At 31.3% G+C, this 19,525-nt stretch overlaps 1 protein-coding gene across 1 annotated transcript in view; it reads right to left on the reverse strand.

Moving 5' to 3' along the window:
- Window positions 1–4,815: 4,815 nt before the first annotated feature.
- The window catches only part of MS3_00005264 (uncharacterized protein), a 28,032-nt gene continuing 13,322 nt past the window's right edge, over window positions 4,816–19,525 (reverse strand). The window contains exons 2-6 of the mRNA XM_051213294.1: window positions 13,079–13,148; window positions 11,678–11,752; window positions 9,706–9,780; window positions 6,088–6,162; window positions 4,816–4,964 (exon numbers count right to left, since the gene is read on the reverse strand). Of these exons, the coding sequence (XP_051073441.1) occupies window position 4,964; window positions 6,088–6,162; window positions 9,706–9,780; window positions 11,678–11,752; window positions 13,079–13,148 (296 nt within the window). The 3' untranslated portion in view covers window positions 4,816–4,963. The remainder of the gene's footprint in view (window positions 4,965–6,087; window positions 6,163–9,705; window positions 9,781–11,677; window positions 11,753–13,078; window positions 13,149–19,525) is intronic.

Consider the following 19,525-nt stretch of genomic DNA (forward strand, 5'->3'; position numbering starts at 1 on the left):
TTTACCGAATAGAGAACCCTTTGCTAAACCAACCTTTCTCATTTTATGTCTCAGTTGGTATATTCCGTTTTATTATTATTATTCGTTGTTTGTAAACAGTATTGAATTGTTATCACTTTGACAGTGTTAATGAAAAATCCATATTGTTATGAACTTTAGTCTATCCTATTTTAGTTCTTGTGTCGGCATTCTATTTTGCTCAAATCAGTCAGAAAATGTTATCTACATCATGTATCTAATAGTCTTGACAACACTGTTCTATATTTTATTGGAAACAGTTGACAAATCACATGTAAAGTTAAGTGTATTTTATATAGTTGAAGGAAATCGGTAGTAATTCTTGTCTAAGTCTTGTAGTCGTTGAAGGTTATCAGCAGGGCGTATGTGTAATCTTACGGAAGCTAATCCTCTCTGAAGGTTTAAAATCAAATGTTGTTGAGTATCCTAAGCAGATAAGTTATCATTAAATTATTTGTAGAACTGAGATAGTTACTCTTTCTGAGTACTCAGTTGTAACCAGTCTTCATGAAGAATCAGTTTCTGGAAGTTTACTGACAGGTGTCTAACTGCATAAAACCCAATAACATACCATTTAAACAAAGTCAACCAAATGTTATGTCACCAAACTGATATTATATTATCGAGTTCGAACAAAATTAAAGTTCAGACAAGCACAAAATTCATTACTACTTAGTGATTGATCAATATAAATCTATTCGTAATATATTTCAAAAATCATATCTATAAGAATTTTGTTCGAAAATAAGTATATCGGTGCATTTATTCTCATTCTCTCCATTGACTTTCAATTAGCAAATTAGTAAGGTTCATTGACAATCATTGTAGTTAAATATCTGAAGCTGAACACACTTCTAGCAACCTATTGCTGAAAGGAAGTAAAGTCTTTACAAGTGTAATTTCCAGATATCTCGATAGTGGACATGACATGAATGTAAGTAATGGATTCAAATCAAGCAACAGACAAAAATGATCAATTTTGCTCCTTTTCTTGCAGAGGCGATCACTACCAAAAGTTTTCTACCTGAGCTATGTATACAGGAAAAAATTGTGATTAGGCTTTCTTGTTACAGTGATTCGGAGTTTCACCTAATAACCTTTATTTATTTTAACTTCTAATTTTTTAACCCTATTCCCAAACTTTCATCTCTGTTCTGATTTCGTTTTCTAATATTCATCCCTTACATCGTCATATTGAGGTTTATTTTCCCATTTTGAGTAATTACCCAATCATTTATTAATTTCATTACCTTTACATAGCCTCTTTTATTCTAATTATGATTACTGACACTAAGGTTTATTGAAGCCTTAATCATACAAAAATTCAAACCTACTGCATATATTCAAAAACAGTTTGTTCTCACCCTAAACCTACCCTAGTAAAATTAGCACGTTATCCAGAATGATGAGTTTTCACATTATTTTCTTTATTATCTTTGTCTCCTCTTACCCTCCATTTCTAGTCTAGTTGATTTTTTATTTTTTATATATAAATGTTCTTAAGAAGTGTATTATGTCTGATCAGATTGTCCGAAATGTATTGTGCTAATAAATCACATAGTTCTGATAATCTTCGTCTTCTTATTATACTACCCAGAATACTGATAACTACAACACATTTTCTACTCTAAATTATTACTTTCCAACACATTAATATGTATCGATCTTAACTATGTTTATTTACACACTTTGTATCCCTACTCTTCTTATTCTTATGATTTTGGTTACGTCTCGAATATTTATTCAAACTTCACAAATTAAAGTATGTTAAACATTTGTTAATGATCAATAGGACGAAACGGCTGTTCAGTGCTTCCAGGTTTTCCATAGCGGTCTAGCTTCAATTGACTCATGATCTCAACCATTGAAATTACTACAATCTCTATAAAACCACTTCTGATATTGAGATGGTGGAGAAGATTTGTAGCTCAGGTGGAGTTTGTGCTGATGATGTCGTTCAAAAGAACGATGAAAGCTCCACGACCAAACCATCCAGCTCAGAGAACAAAACTCCACCACTTCTGATATTATTAACTGCAATTTTGCGTTGTATGCAGCTGATAAAAAAACTGTGAAATAGAATGAATCAATCAAAACAGTGGCTACACTGTAATTTGATCATTAGAATTTGGTCAGGACTAATGAACTAGACGAACAAGATATTGATAATCATTTATTGATTAATTGATGTATGTCATCGATTCAAATCAAATCTTCAGCACTATCAAACCTTGGATTTAATAGTGAAATTTCAATTTTAGGGATTAATAAAAAACAACAGTATGTTTGGTTGTATTTGATTTGTTTTTCTAAAAATTCGGGTAAATCATTGTCTTGCATGTAAACTTAACTGTATTATGTAACTAGCTATTAAATTCTAGACATTAATAGGATAGGCTCAGTGGTCCAGTAGGTTAAACGTTCGCGCGCGAGACTGAGGGCCCTGGGTTTGAATTCCGCGAGGCGGGATCGTGGATGCGCACTGCTGAGGAGTCCCGCAGTAGGACGAAACAGCCGTCCAATGCTTCCAGGTTTTCAATGGTAGTCTAACATCAATCGGTACATGATCTCAATCAAAAACATAACAATCTCCACAACCCCTAAGCTGTTAATTGGATATGATGAAAACATTTTTTTGGTGCTTTAAAAGTTAATTGTTTATATCAATCAAAACTATATTTACTTAGTAAAGTATTATCCGATCATACTTATTACGCAAATAATTTGAATATTTCACCAATGGTATATTGCATAAGGAGATAACAATTTCATTAGGAATTTGTATGTCAACCTTTGTTTGGAAACTAGCAAAATATGCAACACAACTGACTGGTGGTTTATGAGAACCATGTTCTGTTTAAATCTTGTTATCGAATTGGAAAACCAAAGACACTGGATTTATTCACAACAGTTTGCTATGAATATCTCAACAACATCCCTGTCTCCGAAGGCATACTAGGTAAAAAACTCAAATATTGTAAAAGTGAGAGTTTGAAATGAAGACTTTTATGAAAATTCTTGGGAATGTTTAGTAGAAAAAGTTGGATAATTGTGATGGAACTGATCATAGAATTCAAATTGGGTGATAAATCGAAGGATGATATTGGATGATTTGTTCCGTTAATATGTGATTTATTGTTCAGAATGTTAGGTAATTCTTTAAATAATAATTTCTTATCTCTTTTGTCTAAATAGGAACTTGTTTTGATGAATGTTTTAATGTATAAATTCGTACGTTGTTTTGTTTGGTATTCATTCACTGACTTAGTAAACTTGAATTTTATAAGTAGTCACCACTCGACTACGCTAGTCATATCAAGATACCTTTCATCCATGATCATATTGTATTTCTCCTTCATAACAACAAATCCATCAACTTATCTATGAATAATAAATAATAATCATTAAATTGATACTTTTTACACTAACTTTCTGTCAAGTGAAACTTGAGTAGGTTCAGTATTTAGATTTTAAAGTTTAGATAGAGAAATTCTGGATTAAATGTTTTTTTTCTCAGTTCGTTTACCGTGTTTACGTAATGTGGAAAAAATAACTCCAAATTCGTTGAATGGATTTCAGAAGTGGGTAGTTTGTATATGATTCATTAAGTTTATTGTTTTTTCTATGCTTTACTGTTTAACGAATACAGTATTACCTAGGTAACTGCGTCCATTTTATCAGTGACAGTGATTGTAATGGATTGATGTGTATATATATATATATATATATATATATATATATATATATATATATATATATATATATATATATATATATATATATAGTTGGATTCATGAGTCGATTCAAGCTAGGCCACCGTTGAAAACCTGAAAACACTGAACGACCGTTAAGTCCTACTATGGTACTCCTCAATCTCTACAATCCCCCATTCTAAAAATATGTAATACACGACTAGTTATAAAGAACAAATGAATTCTCATGTTTGCTTAGAAGAAACTATTTTAAGAATTTATTATAATAATATTCGTATTTTTGAAAAGAAACAGAATGTTCTTCTCATCTGTCAAGTAACTTGAGCCAAATTGTTTTATATGAGACATTGTTTTTGTATCTTAACAATGGATATCTGTAACCAATTTTATTAATCATTGCTCAGTTTAGATTTACATAAAAAATGTATGAATGTTATCAGGTTAACTAACTTAAGTCAATTTTAAATAATTTATCAATGTTTATTTTAACACGTTACTACAGTAATGAATCATTCACTACATATCTAACTGCATAATTATGGATACACCAATATACACAAATCATTGAAATGCTGATAATACACTGTAAGTAGTGAAATTCACTCATTTTGTTCTATTGTGAGCTAAATAAAACTTTACAAAAATGTTGATCACTAGATTTCAATTCAACTCACCATAAGATGTAAAGATATTTTAATCGTTTGTAAAATTGTAGTTTATCGTTACAGTGGAATTCTTGACAAGGATCAAATGGCTGTGGATCTCTCTATAGTTTTCATTATTTGTTTCAACTAATTTCTGTTTATATTGAAAATTATTATTTTTATTCATAACTATAAGAACACAGAATTCATTATTATCAAAGATGGATGGTGGCTAGCAGTGGAATCCAAGACGCGGGTTTCGTCCTATTTAGGACTCGTCAGCTGCATAGAATGCATATATATCAACAAGGGACTAATCATTTGCAGCCTTAACAACAATAGAAAGATACAAGCGAATGATACCAAGTGAATTTATGAATTAATTATTAAATCATCTATATATTAACTCTTTAGTTAGTAGATAGAAAAGTACAATCAAATAGTAATTGTAAATATTTATTTAGAAATTCAAATCAATATTGAAATATGTATACATTTTTGTAATGTTATCATTCAGTTACTGAAAATATTATTTAATGCTAATGTTCATGAAGATAACCAAGATGTTTCAGATAGGTAATATCGTTTTCTAGAAACAAATGACAATCACAAAGAATAGGATAATAGTTATTATAAAATAGTATATTTTATGATATAATAAAACTATTTATATACAATAAATTATTTCAGTGGTTAAGATCATGAGTCATTTGAAGCTAGACCACCATAGAAAACCTGGAAGCACAAGACGGCAGTTTCGTTCTAGTATGGAACTCCGCAGCAGTCAGCATACACGGTCACGCCCCGTGCAATTCAAACGCAGGACCTGTCAGTCTTGTGAGCGAACGCTTAACCTCTAGACCACTGAGCCTGCATCTATCGTGGATGCGCACTGCTGAGGAGTCTTATACTAGGAAGAAACGACCATCCAGTGCTTTCATGAATTTCATGATGGTCTAGCTTCAACTGACTCATGAATCCAACTATAAAATTGCTAAAATCTCCACAAAACCCTATTCTGATAATAATCAAATTGAATCAATCAGTAGATACTTTAAATTATTAACTTGTTTCTTAAGATTTTTGTGTATATTTACAAAATACACATTCAGTTGGTATATTACATATTAATGTCTTTTTGACATAACTTTAAAAATTATATACACATAGTTTTATAATTTTGCTTAAATTTCATAGTCTATAGATAAACATTTGTTTATAATTTCAATAGTTGAGATCATGAGTGAATTGAAATTAGACCACCATACAAAACCTGGAAGTGCTGGACGGCCGTTTCCTCCTAGTATGGGACTCCTCGGCAGTGAGCATTCACAACCCCGCCACACGAGATTCGAACTCAAGTGTAGTCCCAAAGTAGGTCGAAACGGAGGTCCAGTGGTTTCAGACTTTCCGTGGTGGTCTAGTTTCAATGGACTTATGAACTCAACTATTGAAAACACTATAATATCCAGAAAAACCCCTTCTAATATTTATTTATAAGTTGTATACAATTTCTAATCAAAAATACAGTTTAATAAAGATATTTCAGTAAGCTACATAATAAATGCTATTCGATTATGTAAGAATTATTATTTAGCTACTAAGTGTGTATGTTTCTTTCATAAATATTAGAATATTGTTATTGAGATGTTTTTTTATAATAAAAAACAGTAAACTCGTAAATGACGGCAGATAAAAAAAATACATCTTACCACTTTTTAACTTCTATTGGTTCATCATAATGAAATTCTTTGACAGGAGACCAACGTTTATCTTGAAATTTAGATCTAAATTTATTTTTTTGGGGGAAAAAGAAAAAGAAAATTCCAAAGATAAAATAAACTAACGATATAGATAGTTCAATGTGAAGATGTAGTTCATCAGAATGGTGGGATATATTAAAGTAATAAATTTTAAACTATCTAATTGAGCATTAAATTGTTAAGTTATTTATATATAAGAACTAGAGACCAACTAGACGAATTGAAAAAGAAGAGAAAAACTTGGATTATTGAAAAGAAAAAAACAATATCAGTTATACCATTCTGCATATTGGATCAGTGTTATTAGAGAAGATTAAATGGGATTATAGTTTATTATGGAATATACATACAAGATCCAATAAATGCAAATTATAAATAATCATCTTCTACAACAGCCAAACAGTTAAAACAGATTATAATATTGATTTTTGACTTGACTACTTTGATTTATTTGAAAGTTATCTAAGATGAATCGTGTAGGTTTGTTGAAGCTCTTTAAAAATAATTTGTACATATTGAAAACCTACTCGTGTAATATTCATTAAATATCCAGAATGTTGTGATTAATATCGCTTTTTTCTCATTATTTCGCTTCTTTTTAACTCATAGTTTATGTAATGTGATCCCGTTCAAAGTATGTTGAACTAATGTATCATATAATTCCAATGCATTTCATCTGTCGGCGGTCTTCTTGAATATCCGGGCTATCTGTTCCTGCCATCTAGATATTTCAACAAGTTATCTGTCTTCTCATTAAGTCTTTTGAGCGTACAATCTATTCACGCGCGTTTATGACATTTTGCTGTACAGGTTACGAAAAGGTACGCTCAGCGGCATCATGATGGCTTGGAATATGCTTTGAAAAGAACGAACATTATTCAGATATCGATTCCCGGCCTGCTAACATATAACTGGCAATCACTCAATATTTATCGTCAGGATCGATAAAAAAATATGAAAAGGAAACTTGTTGAAATACTTTGCGCTGAGAATTCTATGTTGTACCAAAAATATAATATTGATTAAAGCTAATAATAATAATCTTTCTATTGTATCATCTCAATTTATCAGAGAAAATAACTGTAGATCTGTTTTAAATGAATATTCTCCAGGTTAAAATGACATAAATGTGAACGTTAATTTATTTAGCTCTTATTTCATTGTTAGCAACAACTTATAAATGATTTAAAGTCAGTTAATAAAGATTCAGTCTTTCAGCTATGTTTTAAATTCTAAACAATTTTTCTAAGTAAGTATAGGGTTTTGAAGATTGTTAAGTTTTGTTAGAGATCATGAGTTGATCAATGTTAAACCATCACTGAAAAACTGGAAGAATTGATCACGCAATATCATGGATTGGTTGAAGTTAGATAATAACACCGTTGGATGCTGGTTTAGTGATCTAAAAGTTAAGCGTTTGCGCGTCAGGCCGGAGGTCCTGGGTTCGAGTCTTATGTGTAGGATCGTAGATGCACACTGCTGAGAAGTCCCATACTAGAATGAAACAGCCATCCAGTGCTTCCAAGTTTCCACCTGTGGTCTAACACTGATCGATTCCTGATCTCAATAAAAATATTTTATTTGTCGATATAATTTGTTCATTACTCTATCAATTTATTTATAGATTATTGAAACCGATAAAAAAAGGATGAAAGTTAAAAAAGATACAAAAAACAAAACTTTTCAGAATAAAATGAAATCATTTATTCTTTGACACGTTTCAAATGATTCATAATCAATAAAATCAATTTTCAAACAGCACAGAAAAATCTCTTAGAAACAAGAAGAAGAGATGAAATATCTTGAAATTACAATAAACCACATTTTATACCATAAAAGTACCATTATTATTGTATTATTGAAATTAACTCTGAAGTGAAATTGTATTACAAAAAAGACAGAGAAAATGATATACAATTTGGTAATAAAAAATACTGATTGATCATAGAGTGATCATCATAAATCCAATGGTTAAATTATGTTGCCATGTGAACTAGTTGGAAGCCAGTAAAATGTTTTGCAGATATGTTTGTTTCGTATTTTCTAACGTTACATGCAAATACATTTAGATTAATTATACAATCACTTGTAATAATCGTGAAAAAGAGAACCAAACTTATTTTATTTATAATGGTTTATATTTCCGTGGTGTCAATATTAAAGTAAGTAATTGATCAGTCCCTATAGGCTTATGTGGATTCTGAGCAGTTTATCTTTTATTTTGCTATTCAGTTGGATGTTTTCAATTAAAGTTGGATAATTAGTAGGAGTGGAATCTAGGACGCACGTTTCATTTGGTTCATGATTGGTTACTTGGACATACGTACAACTCAGTGTCGATATCAACACTGATATTAAGTCTAGGTATAGTTTACATTAAACACTAAAGCGCTATCCCCCCACGTTACTGAGTTCAGATAGCTACTAAGCTATTCAAATAGTTTATCATTAGTATTTCACTTGAATAGAAATAATAGATTCAAGAAATTGCTCAGTAATTGACAGGAGCTTTATTCAACGGATCTAACAGATGTTACCTAATATATAGTAAATAAAAATTGTTAATCATAATAAGCGATTATGAAAATAGTGTTCAATGAATATCTGTACTATGAGTTGAAAAACGTAAAACTGAAACGTTTGTCAATATAATAAGTCTGTAAGAAGAGTTAGATATTAAAAGGTGGTTTACATCATTAACTGAATACAGTTAGACAAGTAATGGAGAAATGGAAAAATCGAACAAATGTTTCATTATAGTGTACCACTACTTACTAGTACGTACTTATAATCAACCAGGAATTAAAATCCAGTGCCTCAAAGCGTTCACTATATTTAGATCAATGTTTCAAATTTAATTTAATTATTTTCATTAATTAATTATTTAATAAAATAAACTATACAATTTTTAAATGAGCCTATTAACAAAATAACCCAGTCATTTAATTTTTCCATCTGCTCCAAATGAAATCAAAATATGTATTGTATTATCTGAGAAGATTGATTCTTAAATGTTTAATAAACAATGACACCTTTTCACTGGCTGAGATCATGAGTCAATTGAAGCTAGACCACCATGGAAAACCTGGAAGCATTGGACGGCCGTTTTGTCCTATTGTAGGGCTCCTCAGCAGTGCGCATCCACGACCTCGCCTCGCGACATTCGAACTCAGGACCTATCATTCTCGCGCGTGAGCGCTTAACCATTAGACCACTGAGCCGGCATCCAGTGGTGGTAATGTCTAACTTCAACCAATCCACAAAATTGAGCGACACATTCACGATTGTCTTCAGTGAGCTGATATTTCACAACAGACCTGATTGAACTCCACTGGTCACTGCTTGCGTGCGAGACCGATAGATCTTGGGTTCGAATCTCACGAGGCGAGGTCGTGATGCGTACTGCTGAGGAGTCCCACAATGGTTTTCCATGGTGGTCTAGTTTCAACTGACTTATGATCTCAACCATTGAAGTTACTACAATCTCCACAAAACCCTTCTGATATGAATGAAATTTTTGTTGAAACATTATTTCATTAACATAACATAAAAAAAGATTTATCTTACCGTTTCTTCACTTCAAGTGGTCCGTCATAATGGAATTCTTTCACTGGAAACCATCGTTTATGAAACATTAGGGGCCTGAAATACAGAAGGAATATTAAAATGATATAAAAATTTTATTAAGTTGATTATGTTTACTCATTTTCATATTGATTGAATTTGGAATCCTACCAATTCAATGATGTTATTAATCAGACTTTCACAGTTAGACTGGAAGTTCTGGGTACTATTCCTAATGATATCGTAGTGAATGCAATCGTTAAATTAAACCAGGCTCTACATAAACCTTTCAATCAAACTCTTTTGAAATTATTCAGTAGAATGAAGCTTAAGAAATACTAGGTCGCTGCTTCATTCTTATATGAGACTCTAACAGCACGGGTTCAAAATAATATCTCTGCATTGATTACTATGTTTTTGGTTAATTACCTGTACATTTTTATGTATTTTTACAAGTTTATTCATTTTGAGTTATCAGGTGGTTGGAAGCAGTCGGTAGGAAACCCTTTGCCTAGAATTTTTAATACTTGACATTGGTTAACAAAATGTAACTGTAATGTTAATGCTCTTATGGAATTCCCATCTGAATAACCCAGCTTCACATGTGGAAATATGCATATAAAACTACTCACATAAGTGTTTTTTCATCACAGAATGGTATAATTTAGAGAACTGGACAGCTACTTCGTCTCATCACTAATACTTACAAACACCAGTCTGTTTTTTAGGTGAGTGTACTACATTGAAAAACAGTGTAAACGCATACAGGTGATATTTTTCAGCACTTTATGACTGAGTATAAGTATTCTATACAAAACGAGAAGATCGCGTACTCCGTTAAGTGTTCATATAAAACAGTTCGTTATTCGGTAATAAAATAACATTATAAATCAATTGTTTACAAAATAGTTATCTATTGAGAATAAGTTTTTCGATTATTAACTCACTGAACTAATGCATCTCATGGAATTCAAACCATGTCACCCAATCTCACAGTCAGTGATGCCACCGTACAGTTATCCGAACTATGAATACTTACTGTAGGACTGAAAAGTCTAGATTAATTCATCACTTAATAATAACTAATGCGACACTTAATACACAATGATGATTTAAGTCGGTCGTTCAAGGTACAGAGTGTTTGTTAGTTTAATTGCAGCTCATTTTGTTTAATGTTGGACAGCTAAATATGTTTGATAAGAAGGCTCAAATCAGTGTTTTGTGGCTGTAAGTAAACAAACTTTGTGCTCACTTAACCCCCCTCTTGAACACACAATCCAACAAAACAAAATCACGTGTGCATTTAAAATATCTATAGTCACAACTGAAGTATCCCAGCGAGAATTATGAATGGAAACTGAGATCTATTTATGGAAAAGCATTATACGCGTATTCTATTCAGTAGCTAGATTATGTATATCTATACTCTTATTACAAGCTTTATTTTGACCTATAAACTGTTAATATATGATTTACCGTTCTTGAGTTCTGCTCAGTCTATTAATTACAGTCTCCAACATTCACAGCCACTTTTGGCTAGGTCTTGTACAAGTGTTGTTTTCCATTTTGAGGCGCGATATGCTCTTTTTGGTTTGTATATAAACCGATTATGTTTGAAATATACGATTCATATTGCAGAGGATGGGACTGGTATTCTGGGCTCAACAGGCAGGGCTAGTCAAGAAGAAGGACCGATAAGGACTCTAGACTAATCGTACAGGTTTACGCGTCATTGGTCCGGTTGATAAATCACTGTTCTAGAATTGGCGCCATCGACTTATCCATCTAGCTACTGAGTTCTTATGTTGTACAAGTAAAGAATGTTTGCCTATTACCTCATCATAAAATATGTTTATTTAAAATTCATGATACGTCATCTTTTCTCATAACTGATCTATGTTCATTTACCAAATGTATGATTATGGATAACCAATATAAACCACATTATTATCAATGATAAAATACATTATCATACCTTTTTTTAATCTCTAGAGGTTCCTCATAATGAAATTCTTTCACGGGAAACCAACGCTTATTATATGCATTTAATCTAAATCATGAAATGAACACAAAATTTTTTTGTCGGTAAATTTTACTGTGTTACTCGTTCTCAATATTTAAAAGATCATAATGAGAAGATTTCATATTATCATTGGTTATTTCCCTAATTTCCAAAGTATAACGAAAATAAACGATGTTGAAGTACTTGAAGATCGTTTGTTTATTATGTTTTAAACTTGTGTTAGTCATTCAGTTTCGACTTTAATTATTTGCAACTGTCAGTTATAACAACATTTTTGTAAACTTTTAACATAATACACACTATAGTGTGTACATTTCAAACATAATTTATATTTTCCGATTATTTGAGATCGTAGTTTCGACAAGGTTTTGTCTTCTTTTGCAGTTGTTTTCATATATGTTTCTATCCGATTTATTTTAGTAGAATGAAAACGTTCACCTCGATTTTGTCCAAAAAACGGGATAAATAATATTCATTCAACAAATATGATTTTTCAATAGTTGAGATCATGAGTCAATTAAAGCTAGATCACCATGGAAAACCTTGAGGCACTGGACGGCCGTTTAGTCCTAGTATGGGATTCCTCATTAGTGCTTCTGGGTTTTCTATGGTGGTTTAGCTTCAATCGACTCATGATCTCAACTACTGAAATCATTATAATATCCAGAAAAACCCCTTCAAATATGTTTTTATTTGTATCTATGTCCAGATGTACAGTTTAATATTTATTTATTCAAAGATATAAAAAAGTTTCCATTGAAATCACGAACTGGCCTTCACTCGGCAATCATTGGAAACCAGAAAGCACTGAACAGCTTTTTCATTCTTATTTGAAACTTTTCAGCAGTGCACACTCATAACTAGATAAAGATCGAATTCAATCTCTCCAGTCTTCATGGCATAAACCTTACCCTTAAAATTATTTAGGAGTCATCCGCTGAATGTTATTGTTAACTCAAATTAATTATCATCATTTGTTTAATCCGATGCCTTCTATGAAATGTGCTTAGTCATCTTGCAAGACGATTTGGTAAACGTCAATCAATACCTCGTACGCACAAGTCTATAACATGAAATAGCTTTATAATACTGATTTCTTTTACTAAAAGCTGGTCGATTGTCAACATAAATATTTCCGTCATTTGGCATGAAATTATGAAAGCCAAATTTCGTAGCAAATATATATATATATATATATATCTTTACATAAATTGCAATTATCAAACCAGTTCTGACCCATTACTGTTTCGCGACAAGTTGTTTAAGGTATACATAAATATCAATTACGTATTTTAAAATGTAACCAAAAATTACTCTTAATTACATTAGATAATGTAATAACTGATTATTTACCTGGAGTTATATAATAATCCTTGATTGTATTCTTCACTGTTAATTGTTAGAAATGTTATTAAGCCAATAGCTGAAAAGAATGAAATATATTTGAAAACTTCTTATGAAATCAAATGAAATGTTTGTTTATATTTGAAAAGTTCAAACAGGAAACATGTAGAATTAAATGTATCTTACGTATCAGAAGGGGTTTTGTGGAGATTGTAGTAATTTCAATTGTTGAGATCATGAACTGATTGATGTTAGACCACCAGTGAAAACCTTGAAGCATTGGACGTCTGTTTTGTCTTATTGTGGAACTCTTCAGAAGTACGCTTCCATGATCCTGCTCGCGGAATTTTAACCCAGGGAGTTCCGTCTCGCGCGCAAACGCTTAACCTCTAGACCACTGAGCCAGCATGCGACGGTGTTAATGTCTAACTTCAACCAACCCACGAAATTGCGCGACCATCTTCCATAACCTTAATAATCACAACCCTACACTTATAATTACATTAGTACGTTGTACAAGTTGACTAAAATAAACTTAGTGTATTATAAACAATTTTATTCTTTGACTTACAGTGAATTAATATTCAAATCTATCAGAAATTTAAACAACATAATTTCAATACCATAAACTGTTAAAATTATACAATCTTTCTCATATAATATTTTCCAAATATTTAATATTTAATAGTTGAATTATTAATTTAACCTGATACATAGTAAAATATACTATTCGTAATATGAATATCATGTAGGTTGATCCACCACAAAGGATCCGGTGCTTTCACTTGTATTTTTATTATAATGTAAAACAAATGAAATTCATCTGGATATTCAATATTCAATTACCAGAATGTATTCATTTAAATAAATTTCAAAATCAAATAATCAAATGTCTACATTGTAAATAGAAACTAGATCAAAAGCGGAATTCAAAGTTGTGTACGTTTGTTTTCTGTTAAATGTTATTATTATTATTAGAATAGATATTTTTTGATTGTATTCATGATAGATTGATCTTATTTATGTTACCGATAAAAGCAAGAGGGCAATGAACGGTAGTTTTTTATCTTGGTATGCAATTTTTCAAAAGTGAACACCAATAATCATGGTGGAGATTTAATTCTACTCTTATTTCTTATGATAAACTCTTAATCATTAAAACTACTGAGTTGATTTCATGGATACATACAACTAAAATTAAATAAATCGAATATCTTTTGAGATTAATCTATTGATGAATATAAATCAGTTGTTGAACCGATCTTTATAAAACCCTCTTCAATGGAATACCTCTTGATTTATTAATTTAACAAATAAATCCTTTCCATAGGAAACTTAATTAACCGAAATTGTACAAATGAATAAATATTATTTCAACTAGAAAATATACTAATTACTGTATTTATATTATTTAATATGAATATATGATTCTGAATAGAAAATATATTGTGAAAATAGTAATTGCTGAATTATATGTACATATCAGCAATAAAAATAAACTTGGAGGTGGAAAAACAAAGAAACCTACCGAAATAATAATACTTAGTTATTTGTTGATGCATAAGAAAAATTCTTAGTATTAAAAAAAATGAGTAGTGAAAATAGAATAGTATTTTTCAAATTATAATTTGTTATTGCTTCACTGATATAGGCGGAAACGTGAAGAAAGCCATCATTCAGTAGATACAAGTGTTTATTAACAGTGATCTGATCAAAATACTACGGATCCGTTGGCCAGGTACTATCAACAACAACCAACTGTGGGAGAGAACAAATCAGATCCCAGCGGAGGAAGAAATCAGGAAGAAGCACTGGAAGTGGATAGGACATACATTGAGGAAAGCACTCAACTGCATCACAAGGCAAGCTCGCACATAGAATCCTCAAGGCCAAAAGAGTAGTGGAAGACCGAAGAACACATTACGCCGAGAAACGTAAACAGGCATGAGAAAAATGAACAAGAATTGGATAGAACTAGAAAGGAAGGTCCAGGGCAGAGTGGGTCAGAGATTGCTGGTCAGCGGCCTATGCTCCATTGGGAGTAACAGGCGTAAGTAAGTAAGTTCACTGATATAGCTTATCGTGACGAGTAAACGTTACAATAAAAATAACATACTCCTATTGTTAATAAGGCACTTAAACAATAAGGAACCTGGTCTCTATGCAGAAATAATCAGTTTGAATAGAACAATATTAGAATCGAATGAATCACATATGAATGAAATTGTTTTAGCTTAAACAGATTAACCCATTAAATTTCCTCCATTTTAATACTAAAAATATTGTTATTTTGATTGTAGTTTTATTATCTCTCTCTCTCTCTCTCTCTCTATATATATATATATATATATATATATATATATATATATATATATATATATATATAAACCGATATCTCATTAATTTCCATTATTAACAGGTTTACACAAACAAAATGAATGAATGTAAAGAAATAATGAAAGTGTTGATTAAAATTTAATAAATTAACATTCATATATGAAATTTAATGCAATTTATTCCGCATATATCAATCTGTTTTTTGAATCCTAATAATTCGTACTTCGAGGTATATTACTTATGTCGGCAGATGTAAGTAGTATGTAACACCAATCAAAAGTTGAATGCTTGGCAGTAAAAGACTAAGAAGATCGAATTGAAAACAAACAGAAAAGGAAATAGAAAGGAATTGTGAACTAGAAGAATCATATGAAGTGTAAAGCACAATTGATTAAAGAATTGCAAATGAAGCAATAAATGTATGGTTCTCATATTTTACGAATATATTCTGTAATTACGAATGTGATAAATAAAGAACTGTAAGCAAAGATGAATGGTGGTTAACAGTGGGATCCAGGACTCGCTTTCTGTTCTATTTAGAACTGGTCAGCTCAAAGTACTTACATCCCAGAGTTGTTGTTCACTCTGGCACTTGAATCCGTCACCATGAAAATTTATGTCCTTCCAATGATTTATAAAAATGCATGAAACTTATAAGAATACTTCGATGATCTCAGTTTTCTATGTCACTTAAAATTAGATATGTTAACCTCCGGATGCTGACTCGCTAGTTTATAAGTTAACCACTTGTTATGAATCCTGCTCATTTTGAGTTCGATTCCCCATAGAGTCATGGGTATACACGAATCAGTAGTTCCATACATGTACAAAGCAGCTGTCCAACCCGTCTTGTTTCTCAGTAGTTGTCAAACTGAGATAGGTCCGTAATGCATAATATGAAATTTACCAAGCTCCAGAAACCCTCTATAGTAATATTATTTATCTACTTTGACTCTCATAAACTTAATCTGAAAGCAAATGTCTTAATTTTATAGTGTACATCTCAATCATTATAATTTTGTATTCATCATTTAAAATTATTTGACAGTTTCAACAAATCTATGTACCGTTCTAAAGTTATCATTCCATTTGAATTATTTTCAGAGCACCTCACCACAGATATTCTCATAAGTTCTAATACTTTGATTTAAATAGTACACTCTTGGAAACTTACAAATACTTGATTACTGATACTGAATCTATTTTCCATTATAAGGAAGGCCGAAGAAATGCGTTTAATAGCAAAATATATTTGAAGTCTATTTACTTTAAACAATGGGTTACGTTTTACAACTACTAAACATCAGGGAGCACTGAATGGTCTCTAATTCTTCATTAATGCACAGTCATGACCTTATCAGTAATCAAAACGAGGACATCTATTCCTCTCAGTGAATGCGTTACATTTCGACTACTGAGTTGGAATCCTTACACTCATATGTCCAAGTCTAATCGACCCATAGTATTGCTAATCTATAAATGTACTTTATTTACTAATCTGAGAAGTGATGGGAACGTCGAAATGGATATCTCACTTAAGTGAATACCCAGTAAGTTGCTGAAAGTTATGGTTAGAATAACTACCGTTCTGAGATTACGTAGATCTGATCGGATGATCTAACACAAAAAATAAAATTTACGTTCATAATTCTATTTGGTTACTAAAACAAATAACAAAATTAATCAAAGATATCTTACTTAATAAGAATAAATTACTGAAATTATGAAACAATCGCATTCATTACATCCAAGGTCAATGGTTAACAAACATTCATAAGAAAATAGAATAACACTGAATAATTTGTTATATTTAAGTATAGATATATTCAAATCACTAAACAATTAGTATAGGGTTGTGGAGATTGTTGAGTTTTAATTAGGACCATGAACCGATCAATGTCAGACGACCATTGAAAACCTGGAAGCACTGGATGGCCGTTTCGTCCTTGCATGGGACTCCTCAGCACTGCACATACACGATCCCACACTATAGAACTGAAACCAGGATCTTTGATCTCGTGCTCAAATGCTCAACCTCTAGACCACTGATCCGGCATCCAACGGTATTAATTTCTAACCTCAATCAATCCACGACATCGAGTGACCATCTTCCATTAATTTTGGTGAGTAACTCTCTTAAACCGAACACGATGGGAAGCCGTGATTTTAAAGGGGACAAGCGGGTGACATTCTAACAAATCGACGCAAAAGATCTGTTGAAAGGGTATTTCACGTCAACAAGTTACGTGTAATCTTCCCAACCAAATCAGTAATTAAACGACAAATCAAGGACAGGACACTGATTATGGGCTCCTTTTTGTGTGTATATCAGTTGAACTGCTCCTGTGAAGCTAGTTACATAGACCGTACTCAAAGGGCTTTATCGTTGCATGCTCGTGAACATATATCGGCATGGCTGAAAAAAGGAGTCCCTAGATCTTCTGATAGCTCTATGTTTTCTCACGTGATAGATGGTGAATATCATATCAAAATAGATTAAGCTTCCACTGTTTTGTATCAAGTTCTAAATAATCTACTCAACGGCGCTAGACTACAACTCCCCTATATAACGTGTCCCGGATTCCACTTCCACTTACAATCCATATATTCTATAAATTCGTTCTAGTTTGCAAGCTTTCATTTATACACAAAATTTGCAAAACAAAACAGTTATTTTTTTAATAAGAAAAATTTGAATTATCACATTGCTGTTAGTCACAGGTGAATCTTAATTATTCTTAATTGGCATATATGCATTTAGAACAGATTGCTTCACAGTTTAGAGAACAGATAGACTGTGACTATCAGTGGAATCGGAAAAGTGTGTTTTATCCTATTTGGGACTAGTCATTTGGATATATCTGGATATAGGACAAAGTATGTAACCTGATATTCATTCATAAATATCTTTTCTGAAAATGATTCAATACTACCATTAAAGCGGAAATCAATGTTTTTTTCTTTTCTACATGACTTAATGAACATAATAAATATAAGTGAAATCATGCAAACAATAGAATGTTATTTATTGAATAGAATTGAACATTGTTTTCCCTAATTAAAATATATTTTTACTTGGAATCCTCTGATGATCATTTTATGGAAACAAAATAATCTTAGAAACATTTAAAGTTAGATAATTCAATTCAATGGTTTTCAATGTCCAGTATACATCTGTAACTACTAATATTTGACTTTATTCCATCAAGAAATTGATATGAAATTGAAAACGCAAAGGATATTCATACGATCAAAGTAAATGTGTACTTGGGAAAATTTCATTCTAATACTTAAATAACAGTATAGATAGATAACAATATAAATATTAAACGTTTCTTAAATATATCTGGTTATATAGAAAAGTTTACATTGTTTGTAATAGAAGTAGGAAAATACTAGTAGTTGTAACTTAGAAGTAGTTTTGTTTATGGATTAATATTTTAGTGACCCAGGATCAGAGTACAAAAGTTTCTTCATCGATGTACCCAGCTCAATCTCTAATCCGACGCATTCAACGAAGCCTGTGCAGCACGACATTTAAATTTCTATGACAGTGAACATACAATCCAATTGGAGTCCGATACTAGGCCATTATAGTGGTGAGCCCGTCAACATCGTTCGATCTAACTGACATATAAACCAAGGGCCCCATTAAAATAACTGAAAGAACTTAGCATGTTTTCTCATCAAATTATGAGACTGTTTTAGGTAAGAAATATCACTCTAAAGGTCTTTGGATTTCAGTGGTACTCTGACTGATGAATGACAGCTTACCATGAAAATCACTTATTCACTTAAAAAAGACAAATAGTCATAAAGATTGATTAATTCCCTTTAAATAAAAATGTATAAATATTTGAATGATATTTTTGTAGACTGATTAACGTCCACTATGACTGACATTATTCCCATGATACTTAATCTACTTTATAATAGATGTTATGTGATATTCATAAATGTTTCGCCATAGAAAGAGGAAAAAATACTCTTAAATAATATTTTTTTCTTTATAATGTAGGAAGAATATTGATATGAATTTATACAATGAAAATTGAAGACACTAGTTGATAGGCTATCAATCATATCGAGAATGTCTTCCAACTCTTTAGTTTTACCTTT

The sequence above is a fragment of the Schistosoma haematobium genome, chromosome 1, assembly GCF_000699445.3.
Source record: "Schistosoma haematobium chromosome 1, whole genome shotgun sequence".
NCBI classification, from domain to species: Eukaryota; Metazoa; Platyhelminthes; class Trematoda; order Strigeidida; family Schistosomatidae; genus Schistosoma; species Schistosoma haematobium.